The 20304-nt window shown below is 41.3% G+C and overlaps 1 protein-coding gene across 4 annotated transcripts in view; it reads right to left on the bottom strand.

Annotated features, from left to right (window-relative positions):
• The window catches only part of ddx42 (DEAD (Asp-Glu-Ala-Asp) box helicase 42), a 67953-nt gene that overhangs the window by 21064 nt on the left and 26585 nt on the right, over window positions 1–20304 (bottom strand). For 3 of the 4 annotated variants that reach the window (XM_080213805.1, XM_080213803.1, XM_080213804.1), the window contains 6 exons: window positions 18077–18113; window positions 14334–14480; window positions 13312–13416; window positions 8079–8198; window positions 4681–4857; window positions 318–446 (listed from right to left, as the gene is read on the bottom strand). In XM_080213805.1, coding sequence (XP_080069931.1) covers window positions 318–446; window positions 4681–4857; window positions 8079–8198; window positions 13312–13416; window positions 14334–14480; window positions 18077–18113 — 715 coding nt within the window. The remainder of the gene's footprint in view (window positions 1–317; window positions 447–4680; window positions 4858–8078; window positions 8199–13311; window positions 13417–14333; window positions 14481–18076; window positions 18114–20304) is intronic. The other variant, XM_080213806.1, reaches the window with a different exon arrangement.

The following is a 20304-nucleotide window of genomic DNA, read 5'->3' as shown; positions in this document are numbered from 1 at the left end:
TTTTGGACATGCTGTGCTCGTGAAAATGCACTTATAAATGCAAGTCTTTTTTTCCCTTAGCAAATTTGGAAGTATTTTGAAATTCTAGTTTTTAAGACTTCCTTTAGAGATTTTTAAATATGGTCTAATCAGCTGATCTTCAGTATTAATATTCCGCTGTTAAAAGCTATCATAGATACTTCGCTTTATAAACTGTTGCACTGCACAACACAGATTTTGATAGTGGCATCAATTTTGACATTAATTCCTTCTATCTACCATTTTGGAAAACATTCTGTTAACAAGTCACTCAAGATTCTACATTTTTTTGTACTGACCGGTGTGCAAACGACGATCTCTGCCCCTTCTTGCAGAGCCTTTGCCTGTTCCCACATGCTGCCTCCACCATACACGGCTACTGACCTCAGGTTGTAGGCCTTTCCAAACTTCCGACACTCAGAATGAATCTGTATATTACAGGAAGCAAGTGTGAACATATAGGGAGACTTGCAGCAAATGTATCATGCAAAATGCATTTAGTGATGAGACACCATAATGTGGAGTGGCTGTGACAGTAACTGTCATACTTGCATTATCAAGTGCAACAGTCAACCTCCTGTTGATAAATAAAAGAAAAATATAAGCCAAAGTGGAAGGCTTCAAGGCGAGGACCAATTCAGATTCAGTACAATTGACAAGGAATGTGCCACTGGATAATTAGATCTAGCTTTACTCCGAGTTATGACATGGAGCAGTGTAAAAGATCATCACCACCAATACAAGCTAAGATTAAGGCTACAAAAATGCTAGGAATACTCAGCAAGTCTGGCAGTATCTCTGGACAGAGAAACAGAGTAAACATTTCAGGTCTGTTGATGAAACATAAACTTGGTTTCTCTCCGTGTAGAGATGACTGAGTATCTTCATCATTTTCTCATTGAGTCCATCTCAATTTTGAGTTAGCTAGCAGCACCAAATGTTGCAAGAGGGGCTGCAGCAAGAGCAGAGAGAACTGGCATATACATGTATGTATCATTGAAGGTGGCAGGACAGATGGAGAAAGCAGTTAATAAAGCATGTAATATTCTGGGCTTTATCAATAGGAGCATAAAGTTCAAGAGCAAGCAGATTATACTGAACTGAATACATGACACTAGTCACAACTCAGCTGGAATATTGTGTACAGTCCTGGATGCCACATGATAGAAAAGGTGTGAACACATTGGAGAGAGTGTAGAAGAGGTTTAAGAGAATGATTCCAGGGATGAGAAAGTTCAGTTATGAGGATAGATTGGAGAGGTTGAGATGTTCTCCTTGGAGGTTTGAGGAGATTTGATAGAGATGTTCAAAATCATGAGGGGCTGAATGGAGAGAAACTCCTCCTGCTCATAGAAGGATTAAGAACGAGAGGGCATAGATTTAAATGTTTTGCAAAAGTAGTAAACATGATGTGAGAAAAACCTTTTCATAAGTGGTTGGGGTCTGGAGTGCACAGTCTGGAAGTGTGGTGGAGGCAGGGTCAATTGAGGCATTCATGAGAACATTAGATCATTACCTGAACACAAACAATATGTAGGGGCACGGTGAAAAGGCAGGAGAATGGCACTAAGTCGTAACGCTCATTGGAGAGCCAGTGCAGATATGATATGGCAAATGGCTTCCTTCTGCACCATAACAATTCTATGATTCATGGCACCTCAGGGCTTGTTATAACCATTATCTTGCCTGTTGATTGATGTAGTCATTTTAACAACTCGGCTACACTAATCTTTCATTTATTTATACTTGTCATTCACTAAGGAGTTATATGCAACAATCACCAACCCTGACAAAATCTAATGGGTAGAGCGCACAAGAAATAATACTTTTCACTGTATACTCATACATGTGATAATAATAAATCAAATCAAATCTGATTAACTAAGGAACAGATTCATTACAAAATCTGTCCCCATATAATCTTCGCTCATAAAATTTCTAACTATTGTGCCTAGCAGGAAAACCAGCAAGTTTCCACTGAGAGGGTTGGTACAACTCAACTACACTTTGAAATCTTTTTGGAGCCTGGGGAGATTCTAATCGCATTCTCCCACACTTGGAACTTTTTTTGGAGTGGAGACCTAAAGAAGCCAGCAAGGTCAGCTCCTCAGAGATCTCAAAGTGAAGGTGAAGGTCTTCCTCACTCACCATGGACATTGCGACCCCCAGCAAACATGGTGAACACCCACAACCCTTAACCCCAGAGGGACAATCTTCTCCTCATCACTAAATGTCCCCTAACCCACATAGGTATGAGGGTGAGTGGCACTCTCCCATCCACTATTCATCTGGCATGCCAGCACCAGGCACCGGAGCGTCCCATCCTCTCCCCAATAACCGAGGCCACTATCTATATCCCTCTACTCCCTGCCTATTCCTGTATATGTCAAGATGCTTGTTAAACATTAATATTGAATTTGCTTCTATCACCTCCTCTGGCAGTGCATTCCAGGCACTTACCTCCCTGTGTGTAAAACAACCTGTCTCTCACATCTCCTTTAAACTTTCCCCTTAAACCAAAGTCTCCTAGTAATTAACATTTTTATCCTGGGACAAATCTCAATTGTGTAAATTTCTATCAAGTATCCCTCAGCCTTCAACGAAACAATTCATGTTTTCCCAATCTCTCCTTATGGCTAATGCCCTCCAAACCAGGCAACATCCTGGTAAACATTATCCGTACCCTGTCCAAAGCCTCCACATCCTTCTGATAGTTGGCAACCAGAACTGTACACGATATTCCAAATGTGGCCAAACCAAAGTTCTATACAGCTGCACCATGACTTGCCAATTTTTATACTCTACGTCTTGACTGATGGAAGGCAAGCATGCCAAACACCTTCTTGACCAGCTTATCCACTTGTGTTGCCACTTTCAGGGAACTGTGGACCTATATGCCTAGATCCCTCTGTATGTTACGCAATCTGTGTGAGAGTGCGCAGGGCCGGAGAAACACTCTTTTTCTAAGTCATGTAAGAATCAGAAAGGGTAGATTTCTTTCTACTTTTTATTCAGGTTAATCTAAATTAGTGACCATTTTAAAATGGTTCCAAAATTATGAAAAGCACAAGATTTGAAAAAGTACAATGAATTTGGTTGGGAACAATACCTCTGGTCACTGGTTCCAAAGTTTAAAAATTAAACAGCATTGACCAGAGCTTATTCTTTTGGTACATTTTAAAACTGATTAATTTTATTGTGATGAAAAGGAACATGGAACCAGGGCAGCATATAAGATTAGGATTACTCGTCATGTGGAGGATAAACACCAGCAAGGATTGGATAGGTCAACTGGCCTGTTTTTCTGTTATAATGTCTCGGTAATTCTCCAAGTAGACATCATGATAGCATGCCTGTTAGCAAATGAGAGTGTGTGGACTGATTCATTAGGAATAATAGCATAAAGAGTCAAAATACATAGCAAGTCAACAACATCTGTGCAGAAAACTGACCAAATTAATGGGCTGGATTTGACTGCAGGCTTTGTGACCCTGATGTTGGGGGCCAAATTGAGGTGCCAAGCAGCATTGTCGGAAGCACATCCACAGGCACAGTTTTCCCAGAGAACGCCTCCTAAGTGCCCCCTTGGAGGACAATGTCCTATTATTAACCTTGATATGAAGGTGCCCTCTGAAAAAGCAAACATTCAACTAAAAATAAACTCTGCCCACAGCTGACAGGCCATTACTGCAGAGGAGTAACCCTCCACAGGATGGCAGCAGGCTTATGACCCTTGCAGCCCAGCAGATCCATGATGGGTTCTTTGAAAGATCTACTCCCCCAGCCTGCCTCCAAGTAACCTTCTAATCACAGGCTCCAATCACATTGAGGGCCTGACTACTATCTGGAAAATCCAAGAGTGCCCTCAATTGGAATTTGAGTTGACTGAATTAGATAGCAGCCATCTGCCGTACAGCTGCCATCCCCAGAAGCCTCTTCCCTGGAAACAAAGGGCCAGGCGCAGGAACATGGCAGCAGGCCAGCACTCAGACCGCATGAGAAGTTGCTGGTATGTTTGCCTCCACCTTTTTTTTGGTAAAATCCAGACATTATTCCAAGCTGGACCCTTCATTGGAACAGAGGCTAACTTGCCTGCTCCTTCCAAGTCCAACATTGTTAACTTTTGCTTTAACTGATTGCGATCCTTATCTCAATTCAGGCATTCCTGCTGCAGATTTATTGATATGAAGGATTTTTTTGAAAAGCCTTAACATTCAAAGGAAGAACTTTAAAGCCTAAGGAACAATCACGTCAAAGATTTGACGGAGGTGATGATCACGAGGGGTCACAGGCTCAAGGTGAGAGGGATGAGGTATAGCTCAGACATCAGAGGGACATTTTTTACACAGAGGGTGGTGGGGGCCAGGAATGCACTGCCAAGTAGGGTGGTTGAGGCAGACATGCTGGCATCGTTTAAGACTTACCTGGATAGTCACATGAGCAGGCTGGGGATGGAGGGATACAAACGAATGGTCTAGTTGGACCGATGAACGGCACAGGCTTGGGGGGCTGAAGGGCCTGTTTCCTGTGCTGTACTGTTCTTTGTTATTTTTAATTTAACTTTGAGGAGCCGATTCCAAAGACATTATGATTTACTCTGTTTCTAAATCAGTGCTGCCCTGGTTGTCAGCTGTTTTCATGGATTAGCATCATGCACAGTACCTGCTGGCAGAGTTCTCTGGTTGGGCAAACAATCACACCAATAGGCCCATCTCCAGGCTCCAGCTCCCTCTGATCCATGATGTGAATCAGCATTGGCCAGATGAAGGCTGCAGTTTTACCGCTCCCAGTTTTGGCAATTCCAATCATGTCTCTCCCACTCAGCGCAATGGGGACACCCTGCATTCAAACAAACGTACATGATGAACACAGTGCATTTAGCCCGTTCACAACTACCTTATTAAATAATTCACAGCTTTTTTGTAAATTTTGTGTACATGTATTTGTGCTGGTAAATTAAACACTTTCTATTTTAGGCTTCTGGTGTTTGCATCAAGCACGGGTGGAACATAGAGTGAAGGAGACTTTGTTTTGTGTTCTATGTCAATGATATGCCTCAGCCCAATTTTAAAGCAGCCTCTTATTACGCCATTTCTGACACCAGTATTTTCAGTGGCCTCACTGCTCATTTTGTTTCAGTTAGTACCAAATTAGAAGCAGCGTTAGTCCTGAGGTCAGACCATTGAGGATGAGGAAGACACGGTGGCAAAAGCTTCTTTTCAGACAAACCAATACAAGGAGGAAGCAAATGGAATAATCAAAATAAAAGAAATGCAACATAAACAATGGACATTTTTGCAACTAAATCACACTGTTATCATTGAATCATAGGACCCTACAGTGCAGAAAGAGGCCCTTCGGCCCATCGAGTCTGCACCAAACACAATCCCACCCAGGCCCTAACCCCATATCCCTGCAAATTATACCCACTAATCCCTCTAACTTCCACAACCATGGACACTAAGGGTCAATTTCTTAGCATGGCCAATCAACCTAATCCGCACATCTTTGGACTGTGGGAGGAAACTGGAGTACCCGGAGGAAACCCACGCAGACATGATGAGAATGTGCAAACTCCACACAGACAGTGACCCGAGCCGTGAATCGAACCCAGGACCCTGGCGCTGTGAAGCAACAGTGCTAACCGCTGTGCTACCATCTATATAAGAGGTTCCTATTGATCACAAAAGGCCTCAAACATACCGGCAGACATACCACGTTCCCTCTGTGACAATGGCAAATACATTTAGAATGGGATGTTTACAAACGATGCCCCAATCCATTAGGAGGTTACCGATTGGGCAGGCTCTGCCACTGTGATGTTGTGGGACCTGTCTCGAAGGGTTTTTTGATTAAATTTCAAACAAAAATGGCAGGCAAAGCCAGCAGTGGAGCCACAGGCTACATCCTGCTCTCCTGCTTTAGGTAATACCTTGTCAAAAAATTGAGAAAATTCTAACCTGAATGTGCACAGTAAACTGGGCAACTCTGTTAATGGTAAAAGAAATGAAAATCACTGGGTGTTCAAAAAAAGAACGTAATGTGAGACACTCCATTCTGGCAAGAGTTCTACTTTCCACAAAAGAAAGTCCTAGACAACATAAAATTAACAAAAACAGCTTTAAAAACAATGCAAAAAATAGCATACACATGAAGAGCAGCAAAGAGTGATAAAACTGCAGTTGGAACCACAAAAATAGTGTATGAAAAGAAATGTGCAAGGCATACCAAAAGCAACACAAACATTTTTACAATGATATCAGGAAAAAGAGGGTGCCAGTTGCTGTAATCATATTTGTCCCTAGTTAGAACAAAGTCCCTTGAAGAGTTTGATCACGTGAAGTACTGTTGAGTTCATCAGCAGTTGAGTCGGGCTTATAGTCAGTCTAATCTAAGGGTCTGTAAGACCTTCCCCAATAAAAGCTCTTGCCCGTTTCATACCTTGTTGGGTTGCAGTTTCTCTTTTTAAATACCATAAAAATCTGGCGACGAGGTGGCAGAATCCATGCTGCAAACACCCGGGAAAAAAAACTGCAGAAATCTGGTGAATTAAGAAAAATCACTGACCCAAAAAAGATTAAGACAAAAATATTGCTACACCAAACTGATGACGGAGGAGTGTCAAATAACAGCAGCAGCCATCAAAGAAATTGGAATTTAAACAAAGATTTCAAAAGAAAACAGCATAAAAAATGCTGCCACATGCTCCGCTCGGAATATTCTGGAACGGTTAAAAGCAAAATACTGTGGATGCACGAATCTGAAACAAAAACAGAAAATGCTGGAAAATCTCAGCAGGTCTGACAGGATCTGTGGGGAGAGAATAGAATAGTGGGTTTTGAGTCTGACAAAAGGTAATCCAGATGTGTATTCTGGAACAACGTCTGGAACGATGCTCCCTCTACTGTGAGTAGCAAGAATTGCAACAATTGAGAACTAGGGGAAGGAACAAGAGCTCAGGGTCTGTTTGGAAAAAAAAAGCAAGGTAGAACTAAAAACTTTGTGGCATATTTGTGCTTACACAGGGCTTCCTATATTAAAATAGCACATGTTTTTGGCACTGTGGGACAGTATGATGGAAATTCTGAATGGTGGAACTCATACACTCAAAGATGCGAATACTTGTCCAGAAGAACAAAATTCTGGTCGACATTTTAGTCCCAACTATTTTGAGCACAATGGGTGGGGGGAGGAGGGGAAACGACTTTCCAAAGTCTGGACAGACACGTGGGTATGGGAGCAGGATTGTGTGTTAAAATGGTAAGCGATTGGAAAGTCAGGGTTCTGATAAGACATGGACTTTAAATGTGTTCCCCTATTCCTTGTACTAGAAGCCAGTGGGAAAAAACTTTTCTTGGCCAAACCTGTCATGCATACCAACATTAAATCTCCCTTCAATCTCCTTTTCTCCACAGGGAACAGCATTAGCTTCTCCGACCTACCTTTGCAGCTAAAATCCATCATCCTTGGGACCACTCTGCTGCATATCTGAATGCTCTCAAGAAACCAGACATCTTCCTAAAACATTATGTCCCGAACTGGACACAATACCCGAGTTGTGATCTACGCAGAGCTTTATAAATGTTTAGCATAACTCCTCTGCTTTTGTATTTGATAGCTTTGTTTATGAAGCTGAAGATCCCATATGCTTTGCTAATATGTCTTGCCACCATCAAAGATGAATGCACATGCAGCCCCAAGTTCCCCTTTCTTTGCACACTCTTTAAGAATGTGATGTTTAGTCTATATCTCTTCTCCCGATCCTGTCAAAATGCATCAACTCATACTTAATATTAATTTCCACCTGTCTGCCCATTCTACTAGCCTATCTATGCACTGTAGCAGACGATTCATATTAACTTCATCGTTCGTCTCTCTGAGTTTAGTATTAGTTGGCAAATTTTGAAATTTTATCCTATATTCCAAGAACCAAGTCACTTATAGGCACTCAAAAAATATAAAAATGGAAATGAGATCCACCCAGAGTATTTGTAACCTTAGGTGTTTTAACAATCCAGTGTAGGCAGAGGACAATGTCTATGAAATGCCCAGGCTCTTACCTGACACTGTATTGGTGTCGGCTGTGTATATTCTGACTTTCGGATCTGGTGCATTAACTGCTCGTCAAAGCCAAAGTGAGCAAAACTACTGCAAGGCTTCGGAGGATCCGCACCAGAGACCTGTGGAGGGAGACACTCAGTTATGTTAAATACTGGTCCAATTACGTGTATTGCAAACAAATTCAGAATTTAGGACTGCTTTTGTGCTCTTGATGATATTTTCCTCAATTGCATGTTTGTGAGCATGTTACATCTCTATAGGCTGTGGAATTTGTACAGCTAAAATACTGAAACACCAATTCTAGCAAGACAACAAACTATGCAACTAACCGAGTAGAAGTATTATCGCAAACGTGTGCCTGTGAAGGATGCCAAAGACCAGGCATCAGCTACCAAGGCAGAGTCATCAGCTCTCTGCTATTAATGGAAACTACATTTAAAAAGAATTCACTGTATTGTGCTGAGTGCAAAGCATGAAGAAACCTGAAGGTGGTCTTTCATACTTTAACCTAATTCTAATATAACGTCACCTGAAATGTATCTGTTACAGTCAAAAGCATTTTAATCAACATAAACTTTGTGTTGATACAGCACAAAGAACAGTACAGCATAGGAACAGGCCCTTTGGCCCGCCAAGCCTGCGCCAATCATGATGCCTGCCTAAACTAAAACAGAGTCTGTATCCTTCTACTCCCATCCTATTCATGTATTCATCTAGATGTCCCTTAATTGCCACTATCAAACCTGCTCCCACCACTTCCAAGCGGCAGCGCGTTCCAGACAGTCACCACCCTCCATGTAAAAAAATTGCCTCGCACATGTCCTCTAAACTTTTCCCCACGCACCTTAAACCCATGTCCCCTTTTCTATCCTAGGAAAGAGCATCTGACTATCCACTCTGTCCGTGTCACTCAATCTTGTAAACCTCTATCAGGTCATCCCCTCAACCTTTCATTCCAGTGAGAACAAACCGAGTTTATCCAACCTCTCCTCATAGCTAATGCCCTCCAGATTAGACAACATCCTGGCAAACCACTTCTGTACCCTTTCCAAAGCATCCACATCCTTCTGATTCTGTGGCGACCAGAATTGTGCACAATATTCCAAATGAGGCCGAACTAAGGTTCTGTACAGTTGGAACATGACCTGCCGATTTTATACTCAATGCCCTGACCAAAGAAAGCAAACATGTTGTATGCCTTCTTGACTACCTTATCCACCTGCATTGCCACTTTGTAATCGGTGGACATGTACTCTCAAATCTCTCAGCCTGTCAATACTCCTAAGGGTTCTACCATTTACTGTACAATTCCTACATGCATTGGACCTTCCAAATTACATTATCTCTCACATTTGTTCAAATTAAATTCTATCTGCCATTTCTCAGCTCAAGTCTCCAACCGGTCTACATCTTGCTGTATCCTCTGACAGTCCTTTTCAGTACCTGCAACTCCACAATTTTTGTGTCATCTGCAAACTTACTAATCAGACCAGCTACATTTTCCTCCAAACATTCATGTATACTACAAACATAAAGGTCCCAGAACCAATCTCTGTGAAACATCACTAGTCACAGCCTTCCATTCAGAAAAGCACCCCTCTACTGCTATCCTGTCTTCAATGCCCAAGTGAATTCTGTACCCATCTTGCCAGCTCTCCTCTGATCCCGTGCAACTTCACCTTTCATACCAGTCTACCACAAGGTACCTTGTTAAAGGCTTTACTGAAGTCCCCCATCTATCATCTTCATCATTTCCTCAAAAAACTCAGTCATGTTAGTGAGGCACGACCTCTCCTTCACAAAACCATGCTGTCCATTACCAGTAAGTCCATTTGTTTCCAAATGTGAGTAAATCTTGTCCCTCAGAACCTTTTCCAATAATTTCCCCACCACTGATGTAAAGTTCACTGGCCTATAATTTCCTGGATTATCCCTTCTGCACTTCTTAAACAAAGGAATAACATCGACTATTCTCCAGTCCTCTGGAACTTCACCTGTAGCCAATGAGGAGACAAAGATTTCTGTCAAGGTCCCAGCAATTTTCTCCTTTGCCTCCCTCAGTATTCAGGGGTAGATCCCATCAGGCCCTGGGGACTTATTTTCTTTAATGCTTCTTAAGACACCTAACACCTCTTCCTTTTTGATATCAACATGACCCAGAATATCTACACACCCTATCCTATGCTCCTCATCCATCAAGCTCATCTCTTTGGTGAATACTGAGGCAAAGTATTCATTTAGTATCTCGCCCATTTCCTCTGGTTCCATGCATAAATTCCCTCCACTATCCTTGAGCAGACCAACTCTTTCTCCGGTTACCATCTTGCTCTTTACACACGTATAAAATGCCTTAGGATTTTCCTTAATCCTGTTTGCCAAGAGCTTTTTGTGATCCCTTTTAGCCCTCTTAACTCCTTCCTCAAGTTCCTTCCTCCTTTCTTTCTATTTTTCAAGGGCTTCATCTGGTTTTAGACCTCACAAATGCATCCTTTTCCTTTTTGACAAGAATCATAATATCCTGCGTTATGTAGGATTCTTGATGCTTGCCACACTTATTCGTCATCCTCACAGGTACACGCCAGTCCTGAATTCTAATCAGCTGACATTTAAAAGATTCCCACGCATCGGATGTTGATTTACCCTCAAACAGCCTTACCCAATCTACTCTCTCTGAATCCTGCTTAAAGTTGTTATAGTTCGTCTTCCCCCAATTATCATGCTTGTCCTTATCCAAAAGCACCTTAAAACTTACGGAATAATGATCACAGTCCCCAAAGTGCTCTCCTACAGAATCTTTGATCACCTGGCCAGGCTCATTCCTCAATACCAGGTCTAATATGGCGCCTTCCCAAGTTGGGCTGTTTACATATTGTTTCAAGAAACCCTCCTAGACGCTCCTTATAAATTCTGCCCCATCCAAGCCCCTAGCAGTAAGCCAATCCCAGTCAATACAGGGAAAGTTAAAATCACCCGCACAACAACCCTGTTGTTTTTGCATCTTTCCAAAATCTGTCTGTATATCTGCTCCTCTATCTCCTGCTGGCTGTTGGGAGGCCTGTAATAAACCCCCGATACTGTGACTGCACCTTTAACCAAGATAAAGATGATCAGCTACTGTTTCCCATGAAATTGAGAACAGAAAAGTCAGATCACACACAGGGTGCCCATTCCTTTATCTTCTTGGATTCTTTCCATAATTTGCTCTTTTTAATTCCCAGTCCTTCACTATTGCCCTTACCCAATATAAAAAACTAGGCTCAGCTTCAATGTCTCCCGAACCATGTTTTTAAAAATATATATTTGTTCTTGGAATGTTGGTGACACAGCCAGGCACCATTTCTTGATCACCCATAACTGCCTAAGGCACTAAGAAGTGACCACAAAATGGGGGAGTGTTTGAGGGGCGGGGGGAGTGTTGGGCTGTGTTTTTAACAGGATAGTCTGTTTCTGGGGCCAGATTTACTGAACTCAGTTTCACAACTAGACAGGGTGAAATCTAAATTTGTGACACATGGTTGTTAGTCCAGTACCAGTCATGAGAGTGCTCCACCAACTCTCACTGTCAAGACCTATTCTTAAAGAATAGACCTATTCTTAAAGAATAGGGTACTGGGGTCTAAATGGTATTGTGGAATAGAACCAAAATGTTCAACTCAATCAACTTGTTACAAACTTAAATCTGTTTTTTTGAAGTTAATTTGTTCAAAGTGTTCCTTTAACGATGTTAAAAGTTTTTTATATCACAGAATCATAGGATTTCGACCCATCATCTCTGGACAAGCTCTCTGAATGAGCAATTCACTTAGTGCCAGTCTCCTGCCTTTCTGCCGTAACCCTGCACATTTTCCTCTTCAAATAACAATCTAATTTCCTTTACAATTCAAGCAGGCTTCAAAATGCAGCTGGCCTTCTGGAAGGTCAAATGGAAGAATCTGACCAGAGTGCTTAATTTGATTATAGAAAATGGCAGACGGAAATTCCACCCAGAGTCAATGGACATCTGGCTACCTCACCAAATTTTCCGTTTTGCTGCGATGGACCTCTCACAAGTAGGACTGGAAAATCCAAGCGAATGGTTCTATTCTCCAGCACTGGCTTTGCTTCCAGTGACAGACTAAGGAATGTGTTACTGAAAATTTGAGTGACGTTTTGTTCAACCCAAAGTGGAACGCATTGCAAAATGGAGCTGAAATTATATCAGATTAGGAACAATCACATTAGAGCTGTATAACAATCTGACGTGAAGCTGTATATGATATACTTCTTTCAAATACTCAAGCCTGCGTTATTCTTTATCACATAGTGCGATTGTGAAGCGGTTTAATCTGCTGGGCAGCTTCTGTTTTTTTTATATTCTTTTGCAACATGATCATTCACATGGCACCAAACAGGTCAGAGAAAACCTTCTGTCGTTTGATCAAGGTCAACCAAGCTTCAATTTCTACATCAACGGGGAAGAAGACGAGATGGCCCAGACTTCATGTTTCAGATCACCTACAACCTGTCCTGGTCCCTCCAAGCTGACGCTATTTTAAAAGAGTTCACTAACGCCCCTACTTTCGCAGGAAGATAAGGAAATTTGGCATGTCAGCTATGACTCTCACCAATTTCTACAGACGCACCATAGAAAGCATCCTTTCCCGATGTACCGCAGCTTGGTATGTTTCCGCTCTGAACAAGACTGCAAGCAACTACAAAGGGTTGTGAACGTAGCTCAGTTCATCACACAAACCAGTCTTCCATCCATTGACTCCGTCTACACTTCCCACTGCCCTGGGTAAGCAGCCAACATAATCAAGGACCCCATGCAGCATGGACGTATTCTTTTCACGTTCTTCCATCAGGAAAAAGATACAAAAGTCTGGAAACACATTCCAGCTGACTCAAGAACAGCTTATTCCCTGCTACCATCAGAGTTTTGATTGGTCCTATCATCTATTAAGCTGATCTTTCTCTTTGAGAGAAAGATCCAACCTGTAACTGCAACACTACATTCTGCATCCTACTCTTTCCTTCTCCCTGATATATTCTATGAATGATATGTTGTGTATAGCGCGCAAGAAACAATACTTTTCACTGTACCCAGGTACATGTGACAATAATAAATCAAATCAAATCTTGAGTTCTAAGATTACGCGCAGACCAAGCTGAAATTTTGAATAAAATTTCAGGATTTTACTAACTGTCTAGCATAATAACGCAAAGTATTAGTAGATGAAATTTCATACTTACTCTCAAGTTCAATTTCTGCCGGAGGTCAGCTAGTGATAGAAGTGAAAGTTTCATCAAGTCTTCATGCTCAATGTAGAAATTCTTCTCAAATGGCTGGTACTCAATCTAAAAGGATTTATAAGTTACTAGCATCACCTGGTTCATTTCAATAAGATGTTTAAAAGTAACAAATGACCAAAATATGTTTGTCATTTGTCAAAAACGTTCTTGCTTGTTCCCTTGTTGGCATGCAGTTTTATAATAATATCCAATGAGGTTATTGAACAGCACAAAATCTTCAGATTAATGAGAACTTTTTGGAAGGTGAGAAGGATTGAGCAATCTCAGAAAAACTATCCTTATTCCAATGTTAGGCGCAAAACCCTCAAGTTCAAATGTACTTTCCACAAATATGTACACAAATCAAAGACTGGAGAGCTAGTTACAGCACTGAGCTTTTTTGCAGTCAGGAAAGAACTTGGACTGTTCTAAGATATTACTGTGGATCACGTGTTTAAGACGTTGGGCAGAATTTTCCCATCTGCCCACCACGGGAATTGCAGCGGATGGGATACGGACCATGCAAAGATCCGTTGACCGCGGCTGGGATTTTCTGTTCTTGGGGAAAGGATTCAATTCTGTTTTCCATGGCTACAATAACACAAACTGCTCATAATACAATAATAATTGGGATCTCTCAATGCTTCAGAAGGGTGAGTTGATGTGCAGCAAACTCCCTTTTTATGAAAAAATATAATTTTACTCTTCACCCTAATATCTTTTGTCAGAAAGATCCAGGTCAGCCCATCAATAAATGCCCCAATATTAATTGCCAAACTCAAATGTATTTCCTTATACTCAGCTTAAACAATCCATAAGGATGAGTTAAACAATCCAGGAGAAACCAGAGATCCAAAGTGCCCAACTGCCCCTTCAGCCAAATCTACCATTTAAGCCGACGTCCCCTGTCCAAAAGATTCATATTCAAGAGGATCGACAGACAGGCACTGTTCAGCTAGGGACTTCTTCAGATTTCAGCTTACCTCCGAGTGGTCAATAGGAGGCAATGGATCGATCACTTTCTTTTGTGGAGGTATGGGATTACCATCACTGTCATATTCAATATCATCCTCCTCCTCCTGAATCACACCAGCGTTAGGATTTTCAGCCATGTACCGAAAGTAGGCTTCCTGCACATAAACGTAATCCACAAGTCAAACTGGAGAGAGAACGCAACACTGCTCAGTGTACTGAACGCTTCCTTGCTCTAGATCAACCCCCTGAAAAACATGATACTTTCAAGCAGTATTCATTAAATAGACCAAATCGACTGAGGACATTGAACACACAAAAAAAACTACAAATACGGCAAAAAGTATTTGGAAGGGCACTTGCTCTGCAAGGACAGGCACTGAAACTAGTTTGTAGTGCCACTCAACTGCCACAAAATACTGTTAGTCGTTTATTGAGGCCAAAATTTTCTCTATGAATTATGTGCAATAGTTATCAGCCTGTGCTTTCTAAATGCACTGTGCACACATACACACTACCACCTGATAATTCTGTGCACATGCTTTATCCTTGTATTACTATTCTCTCCTTTTACTTTAATCCTGCAAATCATTTTTACCAACATTATTAATTTGTTTTTCCTATTCACCTTTTAAAGACATATTTTCTTACATTTATTATTCCAAGCTACAGTATCTATTTTTTCTGGTTACTGCCCTGGCTGTTATGGCGTTCATCCGCCATCCTTGTGATCAGCTATCATAGGAGCTATGGTAGTGGCGTGGAGTGTAAGGGCCATCACAATAGAGCTTGTTTAGTCCATGGGAGAGCAATTCTCAGTGTGCTGTATTCATACCACGCCAGTGACAGAAAGATAAACTCACTTTTACGATACTGGCTGGTATCAAAAACGGGCAATGTAAAAACATCTACAAATCAGTTGCCGTAAAACTGCTGAATGTTTTAAAAACTGCTCGAAAGATGGAACTTTAGTAATGTTGTCAGAACCATTACTATTGAATGAACTTGAAGTATTTAGGATCAGTGAGCAGATAAAAAACTCAGGGCAAATTTCTCACTTGGTTTATAGTAAAGCCCAGAAACAATTCTAATTTGCATTATAAGCCATGTAATTGTGTCACACTAACATTTTGGGAATCTGCCGTCATAGAAAGTAACATTTTGTGATTTCCATGTGTGTTCTGACCAAACAGCTACACCATCTACATCTACCTACTGACTGGACCAACCATCATTTTCAGCATTTTCTGTTTTTGTCCCCATATTTGATCTTTCAGCAGTATTAATACTGCTCTCCCTACTCTCTATTTCCTTTACTTGAGGCATATTTTTCCCTTCTTTCTCTAATAATCCCAGTCTACACCTTCCCTCCTTCAACATCTCCCTTCCCCTTTCCCTCTATTTTCACCTCTTCTTGCTTTGTGCCTCTCTGTTCCCCACAAACCGTCAATTTGCTCAGCCACTTCTGTCTTTTCCTCACCCCCAGTCTTGTAGGGCTAGCTTTTTGTGAAGACCCCAGAGGCCTTTTAAAATAGTGGATGGGATCTGGATCCAAAGACGCATTCAGATTTCCAGCACACAATATTTTCATGGGTCAGGGAAAGAGCATGGAGCACAGAGAAGGGAAATCCAAACACCATTGGGCCATCTCAACATATCATGGTTCTGGGAGAGAGGGGAAGGGGTGAGAGCAAAGGGATTGGACATGGTGGAACTCAGCTGAATGCTCTGTTAATCACAGCAGGAAGTGGGGGTGAAAGTTAGAGGTTAAGGGAGGGAAGTTTCGGAGATGAACCATGTGAAGCTAAGAGAGGGGTGAAAATTGGAAGCAAAAAAAAAACATTAAATTCATCCAGCTCCAAACAGCATGATGTGGCACCAACACAGTCAATGATGTAACAGGAGAAGAGTTGTGGGAACAGTGCTGACGAGGACTGGAACAAGGGAGTATTCCACATATACCACAAAAAGACAAGTGTAACCAGGGCCCTTCTGGGTATCCACAGCCACACCTTGCGCAAGACATGAGACAAGTTAAAGGAGAAATTGTTGAATGACAGAACAAATTCGGCCAAGTGGAAGAAGGTGATGGCCAGGGACTGTTCAGATCTTTGCTCAAGGAAGTACGTCAGACCATTACTGTGGGGGATTGAAGTGTAGCGGGATTAGACGTCCATACTGAAGTGGCACCAGCGATTAGGGTCAGGGAACTGGAAATTATTGATATGACATAGGGCATCAAAGGAATCACAAATGCAGCAGGAGGGGGCAGAAAGATTCTGGACAAGGGGAGAGAGGATGGAATCAAGATATGAAGAAATTAGTTCCAGCCTGTTACTCCCTTCCACTATGTGTCTTCCCACTCTGCTGCTCCCCCTATCACGTCAATCCTTACCCCGTCCTAAGTCTCCCTTACCTCAGTCCCAAAACATCCTGTCTGTCCCTCAGTCCCTCTCCACCCACCCTCCTTTCTTCCCTCTAGTTCCATGCTTTTCCCTCCTCCTCCTCCTAAATACTCTCCATAAATTCTGTGTTTCTTGATCACTTTCAGTAGCATCTTTGTTACTTCTGCAATACTCACTTCTCCCACTTGTCTTTACTTTATCCTCCCAGTCTCCTTTGCTCTGCTGCTTTTCTATGCCTCACCTGCCTTTCTTTCAGCTCTTGATTCATCTCACTCTCTCTCCTTTTTACTTCTACCTTCTTTTTCTTTGTCTCTACATCGCCCAGTTTTGCTGCGTTAATTTTTGAATATGTTAACTTTTCCTCCTGCATTCACCTCACTCATGCTCCTGCTTATTTCTGTAATCACCCGTTGGTATTTGTGAAAAGATGTGGCTAGGTAGAGAACACACGAAGCTGAGGGCAGATGCTCGATGAGATTCAGAGAGAAATACTATCAATGCTGATATTGAGAATTTTTTTTGATTAACAATATCATACAACCCATGACAAAAGTAAAGCCAAAATTGCATTGCTAGTACCTGTTTACACCCACAGTAAGACAGATCACCAAAAGGCCAATCCAAAACTGCAATCAATGCAGAGTGATTTACCCTTCATTCAGTAGGCCCAATAAGTAGCACATGGGCAAAATGCAAAGAACTTGTATTAACAAAACCCTTCAAGGTATGAGGGATATAATTTAGGTTAGCTCATGGATTCTTCTTGCTCTTTGAAAATGGTAGTTGTTGTTAAGAAGAAATAAATTATTAATAACACTAACTTTGATAAAAACCTGTTTGGGTTCTGAATAACAAGATGATAGAAAATTTTCAGTAACTTTATATACAGAGAATTTCTACACTGCAGCCAAGAGTTAGCACCAGGACATTGATATGGTTCTCAGTGAACATGTTGAGCAATTTTCATAAGTCAAAAAAGTCCTATCATTGATGAGTGGAACTCAATCAAAACATCTGGCAGAGGGAGATGGTCCAATGATAACCACAGTTGTCACAGAACACTAACACCTCTGGCAAGTAGATGTTCCTGCTCTTGGGCAATCGTCCTCCAAAAGTAATTGAGATGGAGTAGGAAAGCAGAAGTTACTTCCATAATGTAGGTCCGACTTATGGAAAAACCTCAAGACACAAGGTGAACTTCAGCACCTTTTGGATGCATACCAAGAATTGATCCATACCAACGGCTACAGTGAATGCACAACAATCTGCAGCATGTGCTTAACAGTACATTCAATAACAATATATTCAGTCTTTTCAGTATATTCAAGAAAGACAGCACAAAAACTCACATGGTCATCTTCCTCTTCAATGTCATCCCTTATACCCCTGTAAAAACAAAGGGAAAAACCAACTCCCTACAAGTGTTCAACAGACCCAGCACGAATGCAGCAAAGCATGAAATGATCACAGTGTGAAAACACCCAGAAGTTCCTAGTTTCTTGAAAATCTTTACACATTTTGCTCCTGTTTTAAAATCAGGGAAATACAAATACCAAAATGATTCTTCTGTTAAGCAGATTTTCCAATAATATGGACATTTCTGTGAAGTATCTTTCTTAAGGGACAAATCAATTTTAATTACATAAAAAAGTAACAGTATTTTATCAAAAAGTTCTAGCAGACTACATTTTATTTGATTAATGAAATGCCATGTTACATAAATAATTCATAACATACCTGAATAGCATTTATTGCTGTGAATGTTAAATGCAAATCAAAGGAATAATCTTGGATTATAAATTTGCACTTTATTTGCAAAAGAATCCAGCTATGAAGTGCTGCTCAACTAAATGGCTGAGTCAGCCACACTTCTTAGCAACTTCAATGTTACTTCTTTTAAGTGAACACATTTAAACAGGTTTGTTTTCTACCTTGTCAAACGATGTGGCATTGTCGTATAACTGAAAAGATTAGATCAATATTCTCAACTACCCTTGCTGCACAGTTAAAAACCATCACAAGTATTAAAGAAAAGTTCAAGGGAATATCAGGTAGAATTTATAGTGTGCTGATATCAATGCACTGATCTCAGTGCTTTTTTGCTACCCTTTTTCAATATGCCTTAACCTTCTGACTTCAACCCAAGATAGAGGAATGGGAAGCTTTTCTTTGTCTACCCTATTTAAGCCTGTCAGGATCTTGCACACCTCTTTCAAATCACTCCTCAATATCCTTTGCTCCAAGGAGAACAGGCCCAGCTAATTCCTCATCCTTGGAGCCATTCTGGTAAACTCCTCGGCACCCGCTTAAGGACCTCATATTCTTCCTAAAGCGTGGAGACCAGAACTGGATGCAATACTCTCGTTATCGTATAACCAGAGTTTTATAAAGGTTGAACATGAACTTTCTTGTTTTTAATACTCAAAATTGCATATGCTTTGCTGAACAGTCTTTCAATATGTCCTGCTACCCTCAAAGATCAATGCGCATGAAGTCTCAGGTCCCACTGCCCCAGCACATTCTTAAGAACTGTTCCATTATAACAAATGCATAACCTCCCTTCCTTGAAGTAAATTCTATCTGCAAATTCTGCTGGCCAACTCTGATCTTTTTGCAGTCAGTTGGTACCATCTCCAAGTTTGGTATCATCAATAATTTTGAAATTTTACTGTACTCAATAAACAAGTCAATTATATATATGTATTAAAAAAGCAATGGTCTTAGCACACTGATGCTTGGGGTACACCACTATCTACCATTCTCCAGTTTAAAAAACAACCATTTACCATGATTCTTCTTTTTCTGTTTTTAAGCCAATTGGATACAATATTTCAGTTGAGCTTGAATTAGTATTTTATGGAAGTTTAACATAACTTCCTCGTTCTTGTAGTCTATACCGCTCTTAATAAATCATTTAAGAACATAAGAACATAAGAACATAAGAAATAGGAGCAGGAGTAGGCCATCTAGCCCTTCGAGCCTGCCCCGCCATTCAATAAGATCATGGCTGATCTGTTGTAGCTCAGTTCCACTTTCCCGCCCTCTCCCCATAACCCTTAATCCCCTCGCTTATCAAGAACCCATCAACCCGCTTCTTAAAAATATTTAGCGAGGCAGCCTCCACCACTTCAACGGGCAGAGGATTCCAGAGATTCACCACCCTTTGAGTGAAGAAGTTCCTCCTCAACTCTGTTCTAAACCGCCTCCCCTTTATCTTGAGGCTGTGCCCCCTAGTCCTACTGTCTTTTTTGAGCGGGAAGAGTCTTTCCACCTCTATCCTATCCATCCCATTCATCATCTTATACGTCTCAATGAGATCTCCCCTCATTCTTCTAAACTCTAACGAGTACAAGCCCAGTTTATTCAGCCTCTCCTCATAGCTCAATCCCCTCAACTCCGGTATCAGCCTAGTAAACCTCCTCTGCACTCCCTCCAGGGCCAAAATATCCTTGCGCAGGTGCGGCGCCCAAAACTGCACACAGTACTCCAGCTGCGGCCTCACCAATGCCCTATACAGCTGCAGCAAGACCTCCCTACTTTTATATTCAAAATATTTAAAATAAAGTTCTCTCCAAAC

Source organism: Carcharhinus amblyrhynchos, chromosome 27, assembly GCF_965287045.1.
Source record: "Carcharhinus amblyrhynchos chromosome 27, sCarAmb.v2.hapA, whole genome shotgun sequence".
NCBI lineage: Eukaryota > Metazoa > Chordata > Chondrichthyes > Carcharhiniformes > Carcharhinidae > Carcharhinus > Carcharhinus amblyrhynchos.
Note: the sequence above shows the minus strand (reverse complement) of the source record. Positions and strands in the feature narration are given on the sequence as shown.